At 39.8% G+C, this 25,210-nt stretch overlaps 1 protein-coding gene and 1 pseudogene across 1 annotated transcript; both read left to right on the top strand.

Annotated features, from left to right (window-relative positions):
* Window positions 1–3,043: 3,043 nt before the first annotated feature.
* On the top strand, window positions 3,044–8,248 carry LOC144637100 (chondroitin sulfate synthase 1-like; annotated as a pseudogene).
* A 4,686-nt stretch (window positions 8,249–12,934) lies between these two features.
* LOC144637098 (chondroitin sulfate synthase 1-like) lies at window positions 12,935–20,841 on the top strand. Its single transcript, XM_078496256.1, has 2 exons — window positions 12,935–13,669; window positions 19,390–20,841. The coding sequence occupies exons 1-2, from the start codon at window positions 12,935–12,937 to the stop codon at window positions 20,839–20,841; spliced, it is 2,187 nt and encodes a 728-aa protein (XP_078352382.1).
* The last annotated feature ends 4,369 nt before the right edge of the window (window positions 20,842–25,210 follow it).

Here is a 25,210-nt window from a genome sequence, read left to right as displayed (position 1 = left end):
TATTTTAGGCGTGTATGTATGAAATGCGTGAGATACCCTCAAAGATTAGTGATAGCAGGAACTCATGGTGATAGGAGTTTTTAAGTTGTTCAAGAATCATGGAAAGGTATCTCTTTCTTTTTATTAATGTGTTTTGTGCATATATTTCATAATAATAAAAACGGTACTTAGTTTTTTTTTAGATCTGTAATGCTTTGGTTAAATGGTATCTATGAGTCAAGATTTGTACGTGAGGCAAAATTACCCTGTGGGAGCTGAGGCCAGTGTACATTTGTAAGGCAGAGCACCCTCGACGGTCTCGTTTGTCTCACCTCACCTGCGGGAAAAAGTGTCGTCGCCTTGACAACTATCACCCAATCATAGAGTGAGGCTGCATGGGAAAGGCGAGACTAATAAAAAATGCGTCCACTCTATCGGAGGCAAGGCGTTGGAGAAAGCCAAGAATTTGCAAACCATGGTTATTTTTTCCGTATTCTTAAATTGCAGAGAGGAGCAGTCGGATCAAAAGTTTGGTGTTCTGTAAGTTTGGTCTTCGAACTATGCACATGCGAAGATTTGGAGTAAGATGATCTAATTAAAAACAATTTTGGATTGGTAGTCAAACAGTAGTGTTTATCGAGCGTCGCAAGTGTTCACCCTTGCATTAATTTAGGTAAGAGTAAACTAAAATCATTTTAGTTTACTCTTACCCGTTAAATAGGTTTGAATTAAACATCATGCAGAATCGGCCACGACATACATCCAAGTTACGCCGATTCTTGAGGGGCAGCAGAACAAAAGACTGTTTCTGGGTCTTTACTCTTTCCTCGCCACTACGGGCGCCCTTCCCGGGTACGCATCGCTGTTGCTCCCCGGGGGGCACGAACAATAACGTCAATGCAACTTATTACATTCTGCGTACCTTGCAAAATCCATCATTCTCTGAGAAGACCGCAGAAGGCGATCGAAAATTTAGAGTATCCTTTTATATTTTTAGATCTGTTTAAACCATTTATATTTTATGCTTTATAACAGTCAAGAAACATCACATGGACAACATATGATGTAAAATTTGAACTTTACTAGCTGTTTGTTATATTTTATTTCGATATAAATTTTTGCTATAAAGTTTCATACAAATTTTTATAATTTTTACGCCGCCATTTTGACCAAATTGTCAAAGCGTGATCCTGAGCCCCCCTGGGAGTCTCCTCGCAAAGTAGTCGGCTGACTTCATCGAAAGCAGTAATTTTCGCGGGAATTAAAGGCTTAGCTAAAAATACTTTTACTTGTACGTGAAAACGCCGTTGCACAAATATACGAAAGTTGCACGCTCCGGGTAATTGGCTCCTGGTTACGTACAAAGCTTTATTAGTCAGTGACTGTCTTCAGTGAAGGATTCAATCTCATTCCCAGAGCCTGCGCGTTTTCGGCCAGCGGTGATTGAACGCGCTGGTGCTGACCAAAAGGATCGCAGTCAATTGCATTTGCTTGTGTGTAGCGCGGTTAATACCGAAACAGGTAGACTGTTAAACCGTAAAATTAAAAAATTCCCCGGGGGAAATTTTTTTTTGTCCCATGCTCGAGTCATGTTGAAACTTCATCTTCATTAGGTAGACTGTTTTTTCGGAGACGCGCGTAACAGTTGATTTCGGCGCCAACCGTCAGCGATTTTGATCAAGTGGCTTTGCTTGTCAAACCAAAAAGGTGATCACACGTCATCACAACTTGTTTGGACTGGGACAGATTTTGTCAAAACGGGCAAAACTTCAAAGGAGCCATTGTCTGACCTTGTCCAGCCTGCGTCACGTTTGCAGACGAACTAAACCCCGTCTGTACCGCAGGCTACCATTGTCCTGCCCGAACGCGGGAAAAATATCAGGAAAATCCACAGTTCCATGTCCCTTGAAAAGATGCAACTAGTCCAAAACTTTGCAGCGAGGACCTGCTGCGGCGTGAGAAAATTCGACCATATCACCCCAGCACTCAAGAACTTGCGCTGGATGCCATTCAAGCAACAGCTGTACCTGCGCGGGGCCACATTAACTTTTAAGTGTATGGCGGGCTGTGCCCCGAATATCTTACTAAACTTTTCACAACTTGGGAACAGGCAACAGGGCGATCCACACGCAACTGCCAAAAGCTGCAGATCCCACTATTCAAAACTAGCACAGGGAAAAAATCTTTTGCTTTTCGGGCAATTACCATTTGCAAAGTCTAAAACTATCAATGAATTTTAACGACTTCGAGAGGATAGTAGAATTATAAATAGATTATTCGATTTTTAATTTATTTTTATTTTTATTTATGTTGTACATATCACTGAAAAGCCCCATTGGGGGAGTTTTTTAAAAAGCTATTATTATTATTGTGACTCCCGGAAACAATACGTTATTGATTGGCCATTGTGTGTGTTTTTTTTCTGAGAATTTATGCGCGACCTCAAGTTTCAAGAACAAATTAACGCATTGATGTTTACATCACCTTTTTTTTTTTCTCTTTGCGGAAAATGTTATGAGAAAAAAACTGAATTGTTTTACAGTATTCCGTTGTTTTGCGATCTAAATTGCCACAAGTTAAGCCTTCATAATTCCCAACCCTTCAAATTTATGTGGCTGTGTAATGCTGAGTAAGACAAACAAATTTATCCCAAAAGACAGAATTTGTTAATTTCGCGTTTTTGCTTTGCATAAAGCGACTGAGAAATAAACCAAGATGTCAGTAGCACGTGCAAAGCTATTGTACTAGTCATTTCACCTTTTGTTCCGGCTTCAAGATGTATCTGACAACTTGTTGCAACATTTTTTTTCTCAAAATGCCAGGACATTTCAACACTTGTCCCCGATCAGTGCGAATCGGCTCTTTGAACGAAAATAATTCTCAAGGGTAACATGCGTAGTCTGAATGGGGACAAAAATGAAGCTTAAGGTATCAAGAAAGTATTGAATATGGCATAATCCCGGGGCATAAATGTCCATAACACATATCACTTTTTTATAACACATTTCGCTTTTTACACTATTTGTTCCCCGCCCTTTTAGAGCAAAAACAGCCTTTCCTTCAGATGGAGCGAGTGCTTCGAAAATGCATTTTATTTCTGTCCGGACTGATTGTTGGTTTCCTGATTACGTCGTTTGTGCGGAATAATCGATGTCATTTGATTTATACAAGAATATTTGGACCAAGAACACTGACAAAGCCGCATGAGATTAATCTTGAAAACCGTCAATTTATCTTTGTTGGTGTAATGACAGCTGAGAAATTTCTGGAGACTCGAGCTAAAGCAGTGTTTGATACATGGGGCAGGAACGTTGCGGGTAAATTGAGTTTTTTCCCAAGCTCCGGCGCGACTCCTAAAACGTTTCAAGCGCCAGTGGTCAGTTTACCCGATGTAGATGACTCGTTTCCACCGCTCAAAAAGTCGCTAATGATGGTGAAACACATGTACGATCATCACATCGACGAATACGAATGGTTCATGCGAGCGGACGACGATGTTTACGTTCGAAATGACAAGTTAGTACGCTTCCTACGTTCGTTAAACAGTTCCGATGATATCTACCTGGGGCATGCAGGAATCGGCAAGAAGGAAGAAAGAGAAATGCTTAACCTGTCGCCCGGAGAAAACTATTGCATGGGGGGACTGGGTGTGATATTGAGCAGCAGTGTTTTGAGAAAAGTTGGTCCACATCTTGAACATTGTCTTCAAACAGCACCAAAGGCACACATGCATGAAGATATTGAGCTTGGCAATTGTATACGACGTTATGCTGGAGTTTCCTGCACTCGGGCTTTTGAGGTAAGCTGCTAATTATGACTGAGTTTAAAGGCGCGTTTACACGAGCAATTTTTATATGAAAATTTTTATTTGACAATTTTTATTTTCTCCTGTAGATGAGAAAAATTGGTCGATTTTTATGTGACAAATACATTTGTTGACAAGCTGGCATGTTAGCTTTTATGTCCGGGACCGCGGAGACCATTTTGAAGTGGTAGGGCTAAAAAGCTGGCTAAGACAAACAAGCATTAGGTGTCATTTTCCCGCTATTTATCATGCGAAAATTCATAGCGGGGTTCCCGCGCGCGCCAAAGGCGCGCGCGAGCGGAGCATCCATAAGCAAATGGTTATTCATCGAGCCGAGAAATTTTGGGGGTCGCCGCCACCCCCTTACGTACGCACGGATTAGGAACGAGGAGGTTTCCCGCCCGTGGCTAAAGAAAAGAAAGGAAATTATAAAAAGCAAATAAAGCTCGCAGGGCAAGACAAAATGTGGACAACGGGTAAAATTACTCAGCGACACTACACAGCAAAAGATCTGAGAGGTTTATTATCCAACTGCTCTATTTTGTTTGTCTTTTTTCAAGTGTGAGGGAGTCGAAACCTCGATGCGCCTTTACGCAAAAAAATTGTGGCTCTCGTTCAATCGCTACACGGTTAAATTTTAATTTTATTGGTCTCTGGTCGCATATTTCTTAACCGTACAACGAGTGATTGACGTTATTTTCTATCGACTGGGTGATGTGGACGTTAATATAAATAGCTTTTAATATTTTTTAAATCCTGTAATATATATAGTTTTTATACATTTTTATAAAATTGTAATAATACACGTAATTTAGTCCAAGGACTGTTAAGTGTAATAGTTTTTTAATAAACGATACTTCGCTCTTCGGTTAGGTTAGGTCACAACGAAGTTATGATATGAAAACGCAGGAAAATTTGTTGTACGGTGTTTGTCGTGTAGGCTGAATGAGACCGCGAATAAAAAGAGCGACAGAGAACATTCTTTCTCCCAAGATGTCCTCAAAAGTAATCTATATCAGTCCGTGAAATTGTGGAAAACGAAAATTGTTTACGAGGAGACCGAAATAATTGCGAATGATATTCCTTGTGTAAGTCCAGTTTGCTTGTATCTGTTGTTTGCTGTTGAATCTGCGGCTGTCATCATCGAGAATATAATAACTTTAGCAAATGATTGTGTTAAAACGAAGCCAAGCACTACATAGATCAAGTCCGCTGAAGAAAGATACAGGACCCTGATGCAAGATAACCACCTCCTACTGAATTGCTGGGACTGATTTTATGACAGAAAATTTCATGATGTTTTTATTTTCTGAACGCAGTTTCGATAGATTCCGCATGGGCAAGGTTTAGTTTTTTTCCATTAAGGTCTTTTTTAAATAAATGTGGAGCTCCGCTTTTAGGCTTGCCTATAGCTATATATTACATCATCCTTTTCATGAGCCCTAAAATATCAACCCAACCAATAAAGTGGTAGGGCTATAGCCCTACCAGCCCCTCCCCCTCTCCGCGGTTCCTGTATGTGTATCTCTGCTGTCCAAGGTCACTAATGGCGCACTAAACTTTGAGCTGCTGACAAATAACTGTTGTTTCATCTACACCATCAAATATATTTGTCACATAATAATTGCCCGTGTAAACCCGGGTTCACTTGAGTGCTGGTAAAATGATAGGCGTACCACAGGCTTACCATCCTTGGTTTGTGAGGTCACAGAATGCCCTCCTGAATATTCAAATTTCTTCACTTATTGCTATTGTTAATATTTAAGCTTCCTAAAAATCTGCTTTTTACGGCTGTGTATTTGTAATAAAATGAAGTTGAAATATTTTCGCATTGTTTCAGTTTTTAAATGACGTTTTCTTGGCGATTTGAAGCGTGCGAGAGCAGGTCCATATGCAAAGTTTTCGACTCGTGTACAGAATTCAATTATTTACACAAGGCGTGCAACTTTGACCTCAAAGAAGCGGGTACCGCCTCTGAAATATAGCTGAAAAAACATACTTTCTTGACTCGCTTTCATCGGAGAACTCGTCCCTTGCAAGAACAGCCTTTGCACTATAGTCTGGCCTAATTTGAGTGCAATCAGTTCGCGCTGTTGTTCCTTTTAAACTAGCTGGAATATTAAATAAGATCGTGAATTTGCCGATCTTCTATGATTTGTACCACCAGCTGGGACTATTTATGCAATTTTCACTGAGTCAAAAGTACTGTCTACGCTCTCCACAGAAAGCAATACATGTTCCACTACTGGGAGTCACGATACCTCATAGTGTCGATGCAGTACTGAGATCATTTGTCATATTTCACGTTTTGCTTTCTCCCATTTTTTCGGCTCCCATGAAACTTATAGTGAACAAAAAAATATTTGTAGAAGCTGATATTTTCTGGAATCTGATGGGGTATAAAAAGGGATCCCTGTCCCTTAACGAATACCAGGATCTTCCATTTTTTATTTCAAAATTTAAGTTTGCAAAAAAACTAAACAGCTTTGATACTCATGCTGAAATAAAGTTTTAGTGTTTTTTATTACATTTTAAGGTTACCAACCAATAGACAAAGTTTGAACGAAAATCTATTGTAAATTCCATTTCGATGAAATGACCTTAAAGCAAGAGAATATTCTCTTGTTAAAAGTAAAATAATCGCAAATAAAGGGGCTATGTCACGCAATTTTAGGCAACTTTGGCACTGACCAACTTGTCGAAGAATTGATTGAAATATCACAATAACGGCTTAAAACTGTTGAAGAACTCAAAAGAAACACAGAAAGGCCAAAAAGGGGCATGGGTGGGCAAAATTCGAGAAGATTAAAACGGATTGCGTTCGGGTAAACTTGAAAAACTTCGGCCCGACTTTTTTCAAGTTTATCTCAAATTGTGTGAAAGTGTCATTTAAAATGCACGAAAATCATCCTTGTTTGTTATGTTGCTGTGATTTTGTCAATAAAAAACTTTTGCTCTGCCAATTTGAGGCTTAGAGCTCCTAATTAATTAATTATCTGGCCTATTGCTTCTTTCAGATGAGTACTCTTTTCGTTCACCATAACACTGGTAATGGATCAATGTTTAAAGGTGACCTGAACACAAAGATCATTAATGAAGCCATTACTCTTCACCCTGTTAAACAACCTGCCTACATGTACCGACTCCACTCGCACTTTATGAACGAACGCATTCAAGATCTTCAACACAAAGCAGTTAAGCTCCAACGGGTTTTAAGGAACATGGATCGACTGCTTCAAGCAAATGGCAACGAACTCTCTCTTCAAGAGAAACGAAGCCTTCAGGATGAAAGAGATTTCCATCATCAGTTGGCCATAAATAACATTGAAAAATGGGACATGTTTACGACAAAATCGTTTTCCACTGAAACTAGTTTAAAATCACCCAACAGAGCATTCAAGATTGAAGTAAACAATTTACTGGAGAACACAAAGGAACTTGTAGATGAAGAAGCTAGGAAGAATCAAAATATTAAAAAGCTGAAGGTTCAGAAATTAAATCATGGCTATAGGCGTATTCATCCGCTATACGGCTTACAACAAATCGTAGAAGTAACAGTCAACGGAAAGATACAACTCAATAACCCAATTGGTGGCAGGAGATTTACTTATCCCTCACAAAGAAGACGCTTTTTTACCCAACAGCCGTTTGGAAACTTGGTATACAAAACTGAGCCCGTTGACGACATGCCCTCTTATGTACACTTTATTGTCCCCTTGGCTGAGCGTCTGGAAACGTTTCGACGTTTCATGAAGAATTTTGAATTGGTCTGCCTCAAAATACTTCAGAGAGTTAAGCTGGTAGTCGCATATTCTTCCTTTGTGTCTTCTCCTCATGAACACAAAGTTATAATGAAGGAATATCAAGATAAATACCCCCAAGCAGAGCTTATATGGCTTGATGTTTCGGGTAACTTTTCCCGCGGGACAGCCCTTTCTCTCGCAGCCGATAAATTTGATCAAACAGCTCTGTTATTCTTGTGTGATGTTGACTTGATCTTTAACTCGGAGTTTATTGATCGCTGCCGAATGAACACGGCGCTCGGTAAACGAGTTTACTTTCCAATAATGTTCAGTCAGTTTGATCCTGATTTAACATACAAAAACAAAGCCAGACACGCACTTTACCATTAACAAAGATGCAGGAATTTGGAGGTCGTACTCTTACGGACCCGCATGTATTTACCATCAAGATTTGGATGCTGTTGGAGGGTTTGACACAAGTATTAAAGGCTGGGGATTGGAAGATTTGGATCTGTTTGAGAGATTTGTAAACCACATAGATATTGAGGTGTTTCGTTCAGCGGATCCTGGTCTAATACATGTTTATCATCGCGTAAACTGTGATCCAAACCTTCCTGCTCGACAACTGTTTATGTGCCAAGGTTCAAAAGCTTCTGGACGAGCCTCTCAAAAGTCATTGGTCAAAGCTATGCTTTCTTTTCAGAATGTTACACATGGCTAAAGTGTATAAACTGTTAGCTACTGTTATTTTGTCTAACTTGCTTTAGAGCCAATAGAACACTTTTTCAGTAGACGTTCTATACACTCTCTATAGTTTAATCTGTTCAGATATAGGATCAAAGTTATGTCGGTAGTGCATTCTCGGCTCCAGAGCACTTCTCTTTTGTGCATGACTGTCACTATCAGTCACGTGGAAAAGACAGGAGCCCTGGGGTCGAAAATAAACGTAGTTTTTATCATCAGGATGGCACGCATGCGTATTAAGCACCTGGTAATTCTGAGCCAGTCTCGACTCCAGACATTCGCTTTCTGGACTGAGCAAGACTCGATTGGGTCATCATGGTCATGTGCTAAAGTGGACTGGTGTCCGAAATTAGGCCAAAGCGACCCTTTTTTCGTTTACAGTCCGCTCTCGTTACAACGGACACACTCGGGGCGTCGTTTAGTGTCCGTTATAGCCAGAGTCCGTAATAGCGGAAGCCATTTCCTGTTCAACCTCTTTCGCCGGGGATCTGGATTTTGTCCGCAATAGCGAGTGTCTGCAATAGCAGGGTGTCCGCAAGGTGAGAGTTGACTGTAATGTAGAAAAATATCAATGGGTGCCACGTCCTTTGAATGTACTACAAGTCAGCAGAATCGAGTCAAAAAGATAAAACTAATTTGTTCTTGCGCATTAGAGCAGTTTTCAATTGAGTGTCGTAAAACCAAAACCAAAGTAATTACTCTGGCCAATCACAAAGGACACAGACAATCCAGTAAACCAATCAAAACTCGAAGCAAATACATGTGGCTGGCACAAAGCGCGGGAAAACGTGCGCGAGCGAGTCATGATTGGTTTTGGTTTTACTCCTGATTGGCTGAGAAAGTGGCGCGAGATTTTTAAGCCAATCACTAAGCGTAGTAATGCAAAACCAAAGCAAATGCAATTTACTTTCGACACTCAAGTGAAAACCGCTCTATCGGCAGATCTTGAAAATAAACTTCGTCACCTTAGGTGGCCTAGCCTGCGAGCAGGCTCTCTATTCGGGGGCAACGTGAATATTGAACTCTTCGAGCGCCGAAGGCGCGAGTCGGCGAGCGAAGCGAGCCCGCGATCAATGGCTTGCGTGCAGGCTCTCCCTCTGCGAGCTCGCTTCGCCCACGCACTCGCGCCTTCGGCACTCGCGGGATCGCGCCTTCGGTGCTCGAATAGTTCAATATTCACGTTGCCCCCGAATAGAGAGCCTGCTCGCAGGCTATAGGTGGCCAAATTTACTCCAACCAAAGCCTCTGTATTTCATTAAGTAGCCCTCAGCAAACGAGTGCGACGCCATGCAGAGCTCTTGATCGCGCATAGTTTATCCTTTTTCCTATATTGTTATAAAATGTCTTGTTATAAAAAGGAATGAAGCTGTATTTTAGTTCAAGCCGCTAAAAGGAGCCAATCGAACATAACCGTTGATGGATAGTTCTAAAATCAATTGCAAGTAGGTAGCTTTCAGGCCATCTCGGCACATAAATGACGTTTTTCAGTAAATGTTCTCTTCATGGTTTAATTTCTTAGGTATAGAATTTTCGTACTACAGTGACAAACACCAGGCCGGTACGCATGCGCATTACGCGCCTTGTACCTCTGAGGGAGAGAAAACGACCATTCTCGACCCCAGACTTTCTCTTTCTAGATTGAGCAAGACGCGACTCGCAGTCATGCACAAGTGAGGAGTTCTGGGGTGTAGAATGGTTAAGCGACCCAAGTTTCAGAAAAATGCAGAAAAATAGCCGTGTGTCGCGTCGTGTCAGCGGAAGAAGATTTGTTACTGCTCATTTATATAACAAGAACCAGGAATTCTTAAAAGTGCTAGCTTTTGCCAATCCAAGCAAAGGGAAAATGAAAATAAGTCAGTGACGTTTTTGAGTATACAAGGACTAAAATGAGCTTGTAAGGAAAACGCGAGGAAAGCAATAAATATATTTTGTAATGGTTTAATTTGTTTACTTCACAAGCAGTATATATACAAGCCGGAATGCCCTGTTCTGTGTCAACAAGTATTTTAGGCGTGTATGTATGAAATGCGTGAGATACCCTCAAAGATTAGCGATAGCAGGAGCCCATGGTGATAGGAGTTTTTAAGTTGTTCAAGAATCATGGGAAGGTATCTCTTTCTTTTTATTAATGTGTTTTGTGCATATATTTCATAATAATAAAAACGGTACTTGGTTTTTTTTCAGATCTGTAATGCTTTGGTTAAATGGTATCTATGAGTCTAGATTTGTACGTGAGGCAAAATTACCCTGTGGGAGCTGAGGCCAGTGTACATTTGTAAGGCAGGGCACCCTCGACGGTCTCGTTTGCCTCACGTCACCTGCGGGAGAAAAGTGTCGTCACCTTGACAACTACCACCCAATCATAGCGTGAGGCTGCATGGGAAAGGCGAGACTAATCAAAAATGCGTCCACTCTATCGGAGGCAAGGTGCTGGAGAAAGCCAAGAATTTGCAAACCATGGTTATTTTTTCCGTATTCTTAAATCGCAGAGAGGAGCAGTCGGATCCATAGTTTGGTGTTCTGTAAGTTTGGTCTTCGAACTATGCACATGCGAAGATTTGGAGTAAGATGATCCAATTAAAAACAATTTTGGATTGGTTGTCAAACAGTGGTGTTTATCGAGCGTCGCAAGTGTTTACCCTTGCATTAATTTAGGTAAGAGTAAACTAAAATCATTTTAGTTTACTCTTACCAGTTAAATAGGTTTGAATGCTTTATAACAGTCAAGAAACATCACATGGATAACATATGATGTAAAATGTGAACTTTACTAGCTGTTTGTTATATTTTCTTTCGATATAAATTTTTGCTATAAAGCTTCATACAAATCTTTATAATTTTGACGCCGCCATTTTGACCAAATTGTCAAAGCGTGATCCTGAGCCCCCTGGGAGTCTCCTCGCAAAGTAGTCGGCTGACTTCATGGAAAGCAGTAATTTTCGCGGGGATTAAAGGCTTAGCTAAAAATAACTTTACTTGTACGTGAAAACGCCGTTGCACAAATATACGAAAGTTGCACGCTCCAGGTAATGGGCTCCTGGTTACGTACAAAGCTATATTTGTCAGTGACTGCCTTCAGTGAAGGATTCAATCTCATTCCCAGAGCCTGCGCGTTTTCGGCCAGCGGTGATTGAACGCGCTGGTGCTGACCAAAAGGATCGCAGTCAATTGCATTTGCTTGTGTGTAGCGCGGTTAATACCGAAACAGGTAGACTGTTTTTTCGGAGACGCGCGTAACAGTTGATTTCGGCGCCAACCGTCAGCGATTTTGATCACGTGGCTTTGCTTGTCAAACCAAAAAGGTGATCACACGTCATCACAACTTGTTTGGACTGGGGCAGATTTTGTCAAAACGGGCAAAACTTCAAAGGAGCCATTGTCTGACCTTGTCTAGCCCGTGCGTCACGTTTGCAGACGAACTAAACCCCGTCTGTACCGCAGGCTACCATTGTCCTGCCCGAACGCGGGAAAAATATCAGGAAAATCCGCATTCCCATGTCCCTTGAAAAGATGCTACTAGTCCAAAACTTTGCAGCGAGAACCTGCTGCGGCGTGAGAAAATTCGACCATATCACCCCAGCACTCAAAAACTTGCGCTGGATGCCATTCAAGCAACAGCTGTACCTGCGCGGAGCCACATTAACTTTTAAGTGTATGGCAGGCTGTGCCCCCGAATATCTTACTAAACTTTTCACAACTTGGGAACAGGCAACAGGGCGATCCACACGCAACTGCCAAAAGCTGCAGATCCTACTATTTAAAACTAGCACAGGGAAAAAATCTTTTGCTTTTCGGGCAATTACCATTTGCAAAGTCTAAAACTATCAATGAATTTTAACGATTTCAAGAGGATAGTAGAATTATAAATAGAATTATATATCGATTTTTAATTTATTTTTATTTTTATTCATGTTGTACATATCACTGAAAAGCCCCATTGGGGGAGTTTTAAAAAAAGCTATTATTATTATTGTGACTCCCGGAAACAATACGTTATTGATTGGCCATTGTGTGTTTTTTTTTTCTGAGAATTTATGCGCGACATCAAGTTTCAAGAACAAATTAACGCATTGATGTTTACATCACCGATGTTTTTTTTCTCTTTGCGGAAAATGTTATGAGAAAAAACTGAATTGTTTTACAGTATTCCGTTGTTTTGCGATCTAAATTGCCACAAGTTAAGCCTTCAAAATGCCCAACCCTTCAAATTTATGTGGCTGTGTAATGCTGAGTAAGACAAACAAATTTATCCCAAAAGACAGAACTTGTTAATTTCGCGTTTTTGCTTTGCATAAAGCGACTGAGAAATAAACCAAGATGTCCGCAGCAGGTGCAAAGCTATTGTACTAGTCATTTCACCTTTTGTTCCGGCATCAAGATGTATCTGACAACTTGTTGCACCATTTTTTTTCTCAAAATGCCAGGACATTTCAACACTTGTCCCCGAGTGCGAATCAGCCCTTTGAGCGAGAGTAATCCTCAAGGGTAACATGCGTAGTCTGAATTGGGACAAAAATGAAGCTTAAGGTATCAAGAAAGTATTGAATATGGCATAATCCCGGGGCATAAATGTCCATAACACATATCACTTTTTTATAACACATTTCGCTTTTTACACTATTTGTTCCCCGCCCTTTTAGAGCAAAAACAGCCTTTCCTTCAGATGGAGCGAGTGCTTCGAAAATGCATTTTATTTCTGTCCGGACTGATTGTTGGTTTCCTGATTACGTCGTTTGTGCGGAATAATCGATGTCATTTGATTTATACAAGAATATTTGGACCAAGAACACTGACAAAGCCACAGGAGATTAATCTTGGAAACCGTCAATTTATCTTTGTTGGTGTGATGACAGCTGAGAAATTTCTGGAGACTCGAGCTAAAGCAGTGTTTGATACATGGGGCAGGAACGTTGCCGGTAAATTGAGTTTTTTCCCAAGCTCCGGCGCGACTCCTAAAACGTTTCAAGCGCCAGTGGTCAGTTTACCCGATGTAGATGACTCGTTTCCACCGCTAAAAAAGTCGCTAATGATGGTGAAACACATGTACGATCATCACATCGACGAATACGAATGGTTCATGCGAGCGGACGACGATGTTTACGTTCGAAATGACAAGTTAGTACGCTTCCTACGTTCGTTAAACAGTTCCGATGATATCTACCTCGGGCATGCAGGAATCGGCAAGAAGGAAGAAAGAGAAATGCTTAACCTGTCGCCCGGAGAAAACTATTGCATGGGGGGACTGGGTGTGATATTGAGCCGCAGTGTTTTGAGAAAAGTTGGTCCACATCTTGAACATTGTCTTCAAACAGCACCAAAGGCACACATGCATGAAGATATTGAGCTTGGCAATTGTATACGACGTTATGCTGGAGTTTCCTGCACTCGGGCTTTTGAGGTAAGCTGCTAATTATGACTGAGTTTAAAGGCGCGTTTACACGAGCAATTTTTATATGAAAATTTTTATTTGACAATTTTTATTTTCTCCTGTAGATGAGAAAAATTGGTCGATTTTTATGTGACAAATACATTTGTTGACAAGCTGGCATGTTAGCTTTTATGTTCGGGACCGCGGAGACCATTTTGAAGTGGTAGGGCTAAAAAGCTGGCTAAGACAAGCAAGCATTAGGGGTCACTTTTCCGCTATTTATCATGTGAAAATTCATAGCGGGTTCCCGCCCGTGCCGAAGGCGCGCGCGAGCGGAGCATCCATAAGCAAATGGTTATTCATCGAGCCGAGAAATTTTGGGGGTCGCCGCCACCCCCGTACGTACGCATGGATTAGGAACGAGGAGGTTTCCCGCCCGTGGCTAAATAAAAGAAAGGAAATTATAAAAAGCAAATAAAGCTCGCAGGGCAAGACAAAATGTGGACAACGGGTAAAATTACTCAGCGACACTTCACAGCAAAAGATCTGAGAGGTTTATTATCCAACTGCTCTATTTTATTTGTCTTTTTTCAAGTGTGAGGGAGTCGAAACCTCTATGCGCCTTTACGCAAAAATCGCTACACGGTTAAATTTTAATTTTATTGGTCTCTGGTCGCATATTTCGTCAGGCCCGTAGGAACGAATTTTAGAGTGAGGGGGCCCAAAGGTGAGAAGTTAGGGACGGACCATTAGAAAAGTGATAGGGGGGGTGGGGAATTTTCGGCTTGCACGAATTTTTTTTCTGTCCATTTCTTGTGCAGGAATTTTTTTTTCGGGTGAAACCCTCTGCTCGAATTTTTTTTTTTGACAAATGTTTTTTTCTTCACACAAATGCCATGTTTTGTTACTTTATACCATGTTTTTGGACAAATGTTGCTTTGTTCATTATTTTTTAAATATTTTAAAACTGCTGTTGTTCATTGACTTCATCCTTTAGGGACTGGCAATAGGTACCGAGGGGGGGGGGGGGGGGTCAAAGGGCGGTGCAATTGGAAAAGTGGAAACCCACCCCTTCCTTCTAGCTCAAAACACAAACCCTGGTCGAGGGTTGGAAATTACATGATCCACCCCTTTCTACAAAAAATAGTTAATAAGGAAAAAGCCTTTTTAAGTTCTTACCACAGGAAAATGTAAATACGTATAACTTAAGAAGTCAACGTCATTTTAAAGCATATAAGGCTCGAACCAATCGTTTTAAACATAGTTTTTTTCCCTCCATGGCAAATTTTTAATATAGTTTTAATAGATTTTAATAGTTGTATCATATATATATATATATTTTAATAATTTATCTCTTTGTAAATTTTTACGCAATTCAGTTTTAGACTGTCATGTAAAAATATCAATAAACTATCTATCTATCTATCTATCTATCTATCTATCTATCTATCTATCTATCTATCTATCTATCTATCTATCTATCTATCTATCTATCTATCTATCTATCTATCTATCTATCTATCTATCTATCTATCTATCTATCTATCTATCTTGTCTGTAATGGATTAGAGGTTTCTGAAGTGATATCAGCTTTTAATGTGCGATCCTAACACTGTAATTCTATATGTAGTTTCTTACACACCTTCTTTCGCTTCTTAACACACCAAAGCAGGATGAATTTCTCGATCATTTCGTAAAATAGATTTGTGTTTTTCATATATTTCTGTGTAAAGTCCGTGGGAAAACTAAGGGCGCGTTCGTTTGGGATCAATCCAGAATAAGAATAATTGGAATAATGCGACTTAGTGTTCGTTTGGCTGCTCTTCCTATTCTGGAATACGTGTATTTGCATTTCGGCTATTCTGCTCCTAGGAGCAGAATAGCCGGAACATATTCCGGAATACATTTTTATTCCGGAATATTCCCAAACGAATGCGCCCTTAGACATAAACATATGCAAAACTGAAACAATACGTAATAGAAATTCATAAATAATTACTGCAGAAATCCTATTTGACCGGAATTGACAACAGAAACTAAGACTACTGTAGATCGTACCATTCATGTTTGCAATCTGTTTGAGAAATGAGTTAACTGGTAAGCAATCTACGCAGGCTAGAGAGAGACGAGCAAAAGGAATGTTATGATCACAATCCATCTAGGGGGGTGTGGGGGCATGCTCCCCCAGAAAATTTTAAAATTTCTAGGCTCGGAAATGCTATTTTCAGCGTTCTCCACCATATATTTCGTCGAAAAATAGATCTCAACAAGTGTTAAATGATGACAGGTATTTTCAGGTATTAATAGGACCTTTCCTTCTGCACGAAATTTTTTTTCTTTGCCTTACCCTTTGCACGATTTTTTTTTCTTGCCATTTTGGCTTGCATGAATTTTTTTTTGGTTTTTTCCCCACCCCCCCCCCCATCACTTTTCTAATGGTCCGTCCCTTAGGGGGGTTATTAGGATGGGCCGAAGGCCCATCCTATGTAGGGGGGTCCGGGGGCATTCTCCCCCGTAAAATTTTGAAAATTTAGACACGCTCTAGTGCAATTTGGTGCATTTTGGAACACTTTCAGAGAAGCAGTTTGATGTCACTTTCAAGCCATTTTAAAGCCATTTTTTGATGGCTCCTGCTGAAATTACACATAAAGGCTTCTAACAATCACACAATTTGACCCCAACTCAGCGGAAAACGTAACGCAAGCCTAAAAATTTGCAGTAGATAAAAAATTAGCAAGAAGTGTGGACCCGCCTGACATTTCTGGCTCCCAGAAGGAAAATTAACAGACATTTGAGCTTAAAATGCCTTGACAATACACATTTTCACCTCGGATGCTTATTAATTATAAATTAAATATACTGTTCCCAACTGTTACGAGTCGATTAGGCCTATTCTACTTAATTTTTTCCCAAAAAAGTGGGGGGCACGGGCCCCCCCGGCCCCCCCCTTTTCCTACGGCCCTGTTCGTAACCGTACAACGAGCGATTGACGTTATTTTCTATCGACTGGGTGATGTGGACGTTAATATAAATAGCTTTTAATATTTTTTAAATCCTGTAATATATATAGTTTTTATACATTTTTAATTGTAATAATACACGTAATTTAGTCCAAGGACTGTTAAGTGTAATAGTTTTTTAATAAACGATACTTCCCTCTTCTCAGTTAGGTCACAACGAAGTTATGATATGAAAACGCGGGAAAATTTGTTGTACGGTGTTTGTTGTGTAGGCTGAATGAAACCGCGAATAAAAAGAGCGACAGAGAACATTCTTTCTCCCAAGATGTCCTCAAAAGTAATCTATATCAGTCCGTGAAGTTGTGGAAAACGAAAATTGTTTACGAGGAGACCGAAATAATTGCGAATGATATTCCTTGTGTAAGTCCAGTTTGCTTGTTTCTGTTGTTTGCTGTTGAATCTGCGGCTGTCATCATCGAGAATATAATAACTTTAGCAAATGATTGTGTTAAAACGAAGCCAAGCACTACATAGATCAAGTCCGCTGAAGAAAGATACAGTACCCTGATACAAGCTAACCACCTCCTACTAAATTGCTGGGCCTGATTTTATGACAGAAAATTTCATGATGTTTTTACGCAGTTTCGATAGATTCCGCATGGGCAAGGTTTAGTTTTTTTCCATTAAGGTCTTTTTTAAATAAATGTGGAGCTCCGCTTTTAGGCTTGCCTATAGCTATATATTACATTATCCTTTTCATGAGCCCTAAAATATCAACCCAACCAAAAAAGTGGTAGGGCTATAGCCCTACCAGCCCCTCCCCCTCCGCGGTTCCTATGTGACAAATAAAAGTAGTCAGATACGAAAATTGCCCGCCTAGACGACTCGTCACATGCATGCAAATATTGCGTCAGCATATGTGGTGCCCAATCTCCCACTGGGCCTTGGGAGCGGTTCTCTCTGTGTATCTCTGCTGTCCAAGGTCACTAATGGCGCACTAAACTTTGAGCTGCTGACAAATAATTGTTGTTTCATCTACGCGATCAAATATATTTGTCACATAATAATTGCCCGTCTAAACCCGGGTTCACTTGAGTGCTGGTAAAATGATAGGCGTACCACAGGCTTACCATCCTTTGTTTGTGAGATCACAGAATGCCCTCTTGAATATTCAAATTTCTTCACTTATTGCTATTGTTAATAGATTAAATTTTTAGAGTTAGAGTTAGAGTTAATATTTTAAATTTTTGGAGGCAAGCGTGGCCGAGTGGTTTAGGGCGCTGGTATTGTAATCCGGAGGTCCCCGGTTCAAGACCTGCCCCTGCCACTAGCTGGATTTGTTTCTCGGTTGTCCCGGGTTCAAATCCTCGACCACGCTTTGTATATAGCCAACTGGTCTGCCTCCTGCCAGATGGGATTTTTAACCTTGTTATGTTCATTTAAAATTATTTGTTTCCTCTGTTTCAGTGGCATGCCTGTAAACTAGCTATCTCGTTGAGATATGAAGCTAAGTGCATGACCACTATAAACATATATTTATCATTTATTTATTATTTTATTTTTTTAATATTTAAGCTTCCTAAAAATCTACTTTTTACGGCTGTGTATTTGTAATAAAATGAAGTTGAAATATTTTCGCATTGTTTCAGTTTTTTTTAATGACGTTTTCTTGGCGATTTGAAGCGTGCGAGAGCAGGTCCATATGTTAAGTTTTCGACTCGCGTACAGAATTCAATTATTTACACAAGGCGTACAACTTTGACCTCAAAGAATCGGGTACCGCCTCTGAAATATAGCTGAAAAAACATACTTCCTTGACTCGCTTTCATCGGAGAACTCGGCCCTTGCAAGAACAGCCTTTGCACTATAGTCTGGCCTAATTTGAGTGCAATCAGTTCGCGCCGTTGTTCCTTTTAAACTAGCTGGAATATTAAATAAGATCGTGAATTTGCCGATCTTCTATGATTTGTACCACCAGCTGGGACTATTTATGCAATTTTTACTGAGCCAAAAGTACTGTCTATGCTCTCCACGGAAAGCAATACATGTTCCACTACTGGGAGTCACGAAACCTCATAGTGTCGATGCAGTACTGAGATCATTTGTCATATTTCACGTTTTGCTTTCTCCCATTTTTTCGGCTCCCATGAAACTTATAGTGAACAAAAAAATATTTATAGAAGCTGATATTTTCTGGAATCTGATGGGGTATAAAAAGGGATCCCTGTCCCTTAACGAATACCAGGATCTTCCATTTTTTATTTCAAAATTTAAGTTTGCAAAAAAACTAAACAGCTTTGATACTCATGCTGAAATAAAGTTTTAGTGTTTTTTTATTACATTGTAAGGTTACCAACCAATAGACAAAGTTTGAACGAAAATCTATTGTAAATTCCATTTCGATGAAATGACCTTAAAGCAAGAGAATATTCTCTTGTTAAAAGTAAAATAATCGCAGATAAAGGGGCTATGTCACGCAATTTTAGGCAGCTTTGGCACTGACCAACTTGTCGAAGAATTGATTGAAATATCACAATAACAAAAAGAAACAAATATCAAAAGAAACACAGAAAGGCCAAAAAGGGGCATTGCGTTCGGGTAAACTTGAAAAACTTCGGCCCGACTTTTTTCAAGTTTATCTCAAATTGTATGAAAGTGTCATTTAAAATGCACGAAAATCATCCTTGTTTGTTATGTTGCTGTGATTTTGCCAATAAAAAACTTTTGCTCTGCCAATTTGAGGCTTAGAGCTCCTAATTAATTAATTATCTGGCCTATTGCTTCTTTCAGATGAGTACTCTTTTCGTTCACCATAACACTGGTAATGGATCAATGTTTAAAGGTGACCTGAACACAAAGACCATTAATGAAGCCATTACTCTTCACCCTGTTAAACAACCTGCCTACATGTACCGACTCCACTCGCACTTTATGAACGAACGCATTCAAGATCTTCAACACAAAGCAGTTAAGCTCCAACGGGTTTTAAGGAACATGGATCGACTGCTTCAAGCAAATGGCAACGAACTCTCTCTTCAAGAGAAACGAAGCCTTCAGGATGAAAGAGATTTCCATCATCAGTTGGCCATAAATAACATTGAAAAATGGGACATGTTTACGACAAAATCGTTTTCCACTGAAATTAGTTTAAAATCACCCAACAGAGCATTCAAGATTGAAGTAAAAAATTTACTGGAGAACACAAAGGAACTTGTAGATGAAGAAGCTAGGAAGAATCAAAATATTAAAAAGCTGAAGGTTCAGAAATTAAATCATGGCTATAGGCGTATTCATCCGCTATACGGCTTACAACAAATCGTAGAAGTAACAGTCAACGGAAAGATACAACTCAATAACCCAATTGGTGGCAGGAGATTTACTTACCCCTCACAAAGAAGACGCTTTTTTACTCAACAGCCGTTTGGAAACTTGGTATACAAAACTGAGCCCGTTGACGACATGCCCCCTTATGTACACTTTATTGTCCCCTTGGCAGAGCGTCTGGAAACGTTTCGCCGCTTCATGAAGAATTTTGAATTGGTCTGCCTCAAAACACTTCAAAGAGTTAAGCTGGTAGTCGCATATTCTTCCTTTGTGTCTTTTCCTCATGAACACAAAGTTATAATGAAGGAATATCAATATAAATACCCCGAAGCAGAGCTTATATGGCTTGATGTTTCGGGCAACTTTTCCCGAGGGATAGCCCTTTCTCTCGCAGCCGATAAATTTGATCAAACAGCTCTGTTGTTCTTGTGTGATGTTGACTTGATCTTTAACTCGGAGTTTATTGATCGCTGCCGAATGAACACGGCACTCGGTAAACGAGTTTACTTTCCAATAATGTTTAGTCAGTTTGATCCTGATTTAACATACAAAAACAAAATCAAGCCAGGCACGCACTTTACCATTAACAAAGATGCAGGAATTTGGAGGTCATACTCGTACGGACCCGCGTGTATTTACCATCAAGATTTGGATGCTGTTGGAGGGTTTGACACCAGCATTAAAGGCTGGGGATTGGAAGACGTGGATCTGTATGAGAGATTTGTAAACCACATAGATATTGAGGTGTTTCGCGCAGCGGATCCTGGTCTAATACATGTTTATCATCATGTAAACTGTGATCCAAACCTTCCAGCTCGAAAACTGTTTATGTGCCAAGGTTCAAAAGCCTCTGGACGAGCCTCTCAAGAGTCACTTATCAGAGCTATGCTCTCCTTTCAGAATGTAACACATAATTAAAAAAAGAAGCTGTAATTTAGTTCAAGCAGTTAAATGGAGCCAATCGAACATAACTATAGATTGACAGTTCTAAAATCAAGTAGGTAGCTTTCTCGCAACTCGGCACAGAAATGACGTTTTTGAGTGAATGCTCTACAAACTCTTCATGGTTTAATTTGTTAGGTATAGGATTTAAAGGGACTGTGTCACGGCTGAGTTAAGTTTATTTTGTTAAGTTTTGCCAAATACTTGGTATGAATCTTAATGTCTGCAAAGAAATTACTTCTATGGATCTAAATTACAAAACCAAAACTTTTATTCCAACCAAATGTGTTTCCCTGGCGTTATAATTTAGAGTTACAAGGAAACTTGACCAACTTTGAAAACTGTTCAGCCCAACAATATTTCAAAAACCCATATCGCAATCTGTTTGAATCTTCGTCACTTTTGGCCATCCGTACTTTCTTTTGTGTTTGCTGTGTTATTGAAATGTTCCTTCACTGTTTTAAGAGGTTATTTTTTATTTTTCACCGAATTTGACTGTCCTTCCCTTTGCCTAAATTTGGCTAAAATCCGTGACACAGTCCCTTTAAGTGATTCAGTGACAAACAGCAGACCTGTACGCATGCGCATTACGCGCCTTTGTTCTTCTATTGGAATTGAAAGCGACCATTCTCGACCCCAGATTATCTCTTCTAGAATGAGCAAGACGCGAGTCAGTCACGTACAAGTGAAAAGTTCTGGGGTCTAAAAAGATTAAGCGACTCAAGTTTTAGAAAAACGTAGAAAAGTAGCCATGTGTGTCGCGTCGTTTGATCTAGCACATTTCAGCGAAAGAATTAAGATATGTTATTGCAAATCAGGCAAAGAGAAAATGAAAATAAGTCAGTGATGTTTTTGAGTACAAAGAGAAAATGAGCTTGTTAATGGGAAACCGAGTAAAGCGACAAATATATATTTTGTAGTGGTTTGCTTATTTTACAAGCAGTATGTACAATAATGACCTGTGCTGTAGAGAAATATTGAAGGCGCCGCGTATATATGTAATGCGTGAGATACCGTCTAAGATTAGTTACCGTATTTACTCAAATAAGCGCCGCGGCGCTTATTAAATTTTTCGCGCCTCAAGTGCGGCGCTTATTTGAGGGCGACGCTTATTTAAAATTAGACGCCACAAACAATCTTATCTAGACGAAAGGCCTACAATAACTAAAAGAAGGGCCTTGTGATTGTCAGTATTCGTCTCTTACGGAAAAGAGTTGTTGCGTTTGCTGTCCCGACAAAGGTTAATGTTAACAGAACTACGTATTGTTAGAATTTTGTATAGAAAACTTTAATGGGCGAGCGGTAAAACACAATAACTTTGAACTGCGAAACATGGCTCTTTGATGAAAAGGAATTTCCAAGGCTGTTCTAGAGTTGCTATGTAGTGCTATTTAATTATACGGAATTCCTCGAATAAGTGCTGCATCGGAACTGCGGCGCTTATTCGGGGGCGGCGCTTATTAACTTTTTTTGTCAAAAAAATTTTTAGTTTTTTCTTAACTATATTGTCATGCGCAATTGAAAATTTTTAAATTGATAATTGCGCAATATAAGTAAATTATTTATTATTATTATAAAAATGCGGCGCTTATTCGAGGGCGGCGCTTATTCGGGGGCGGCGCTTATTCGAGTAAATACGGTATACGAGCTTGTAAGTTATCCAGCGCAAGGTATCGCGTCCTACATTTTTAGTTTGTTTTGTGTGTATATTTCATAATGATAAATACGGTACCCAGGTTTTTTAGATCTGTAATCTGTGTAATGTATTCGTTAAATGTTCGCATACACCTAATTGTAATAACGTTGTCATAGGAAAAAGCAAAAAAGAAGAAAAGTAAATAGGAATAAATTGGCGTAGTTTCATAACTGGTAGCATTACAGAAAACTCACCAGTTTTATCTGCACACTTTGAGTCCACTTTTTTTATGCTGTAACAAGATTGATTTATTCGTAGTTTGGAGGCATTTTAAGGCCATCTTTTCGAATAAATTTCATGCATGCGCTTAATTAATTCCCATTTGGCTATTTTTTATTGGACTTTTTCACTTTTTTCTACGACAACCTTATTGCAATTAGGCGTATACTTGAATTAAAAATTTTCCAATCAAAATGGAGTCGCTTCTTGCATCTGGGGATGTTGAAGGAATCAGAAAGTTGGAAACTGAATAGACTTAATAACCCGGTAGAAAATGAGTGATTTAATTAATTATGTCGATTAAACATGCGTTTAAGTACAGTGGTTCATGCGAACGAACGACGATGTTTACGTCCATAACAAAACTTGAGCACACCTAGCTAGCAGGGTTTTAGAGTTGTTTTCAATAATGACAGTGGTAATGCATTTATTGAGCACATTTTTCATGCCTGATATGTTCAAATGCGCATTACAATTCAAATCTTGGGAGAAATCGGGAGTTAGCGTGTAACTGTACGCTCAATTACCAGCCGCGCTCCTCCAAAGACCGGACTCGAGAGAGCGGCGGAAATATCCTATGACAGACGCTATCTCGCCCCACCCACCCACCCAGGGACTACGTACCTAACTCTGCCCAATAACGTGATCATCTTAACTAAGACGAGTTTCATATAGGAAATAGTTTAAGTCATGTTTCTTAACGAACGGCCTGCATGATCGTACTAGTTGGTGGTCAGGAGACACCTCTTCATACGTCAGTCGGACGACCCGGGTTCGACGCCACCACGCTGCACTTTATATTTAACATTTTCGTTTGTACTCTTTGATAAAATTCGAAAAAAACGACAACAAAGCACGGACCGGCTTCGTCTCTGCCTCTTAAACCGAAGTGTAAGGACAAAAACCCCCAGACAGTTCTTTGAAGTGCAACTGGATTGGAGTCGCCAAATTCTCCCGCTTCAAAAAGAGCATCTTCGTCGTCTTGATTAATCGCCTGAGCGGATTGCAGGTTGTTGTTTCCTTCGCCGTACTAGCACTTCGCAGCTAGTACTTTTGGATCTCGATTTTTTAAACTCATTGTCGTTGAGTACGTTGAATGGATATTTCTTCTCAGGTATCGCTGAATGCTGCGCTGAAAATTGGAAATTGCCGCTGGCCTGTTACTCTTCTCCATTTTTTGCTGCGTGTGCTTATAAAAAATTCGCTGCGTGAAAAATTTGGATGGAAAGTTGGTCAAGCTCAGAACCAGGTAGGCTTTCAATTCTTTCATTTGTCATACCATTACCTTCCATGTAGCGGAGAAGAGCATCCATATCAGTAGCCGTCTTCTTATTTGTGTTTATACTTTTCTGTTCGTTTATAAATGGTCCATGGCCTCTGGCTTTCGGTGATGCGTGTTTCAATTTCTACAACAGAACTTTCATGATTTTTTGCATAATGCGTTAAAAATACGCTTGGTGAATATACGTTTTCTTCGTCCATGTTGTAAGCTCTGTAAAATATCAATCTGTTAGGTAGTTTTTTTGCGAAGAATGAGAGTGTGTACACGTTTTCTTTGTGCAGGTTTAGTTGCAAATTATGAATTTGCCGGATTTCGAAAAAAGATACACGACTTGGATCGTTTTCATGGAAACGGTCCGTATGGCAAAATCCCGACGAATTCGAAGAAAGAACCAATCACAGAACGCTCGGATTTACCTAGGACTGGCTTTGCCATATAATAATCATTGTTGTTATGTGATCATTTTTGTGAAGTTTAGCAAAACTCTACTAACATTGTCTACCAAACGAATTTTTACTTTCAAAACCCTCACCCTCAGGCTAAAAAACTACATCGAGCCTCCTTATATGTTACAAGCGTGATGTAGTCAAATATAGCAAAGACTGCTTGCAGTCTGTATTTCTATCAAAATCACTAAGTCCACTAAGGGAGTGAGGGGCCAGGGTTTTAAATGCGAGAAGGGATTGGGGCGAGACAAGTGTACGTGAGGTTTTTTCTCGTCTCGTCTCGCCCCAAGCCCCTTCTAGTCCATACTGCCTTTTAGCGTGCTCGCTCCCGATTTGAAACCGCGCGCTCGTCGGGTCGGGCACTAAGAGAAAAGACCGACTACAAGTAGTCTAAATATAGCAAAGCATTATTCTCAATGTCTAAATCACTCGCCAAAGCTTGAATCATCTTGCATGTTTTTATCCACAGAAAGTATGTAAATTATTGTTTTTTTCAGACCGTTTGATGTTCTCAAGAGAATTGTTCCTTTATCTATCTGAAATTAATTGTCTTGTTTGCATGTTGATGTATTTGAATTTGAAAGACATAATTCTCAAGGGTAATATAAATATTCCGAATTAGGTAAAAAACGACGCTATTCAATGTGGCATAAACGTGTTTAACACATATCGCTTGTCGTTTGGTACCTCTATAAATTCTTT

The sequence above is a fragment of the Oculina patagonica genome, chromosome 13 (assembly GCF_052425735.1).
Source record: "Oculina patagonica isolate OP01 chromosome 13, crgOcupat, whole genome shotgun sequence".
Lineage (NCBI taxonomy): Eukaryota > Metazoa > Cnidaria > Anthozoa > Scleractinia > Oculinidae > Oculina > Oculina patagonica.
The sequence above is the reverse complement of the archived record's forward strand: the minus strand, read 5'-3'. Positions and strand labels throughout refer to the sequence as shown.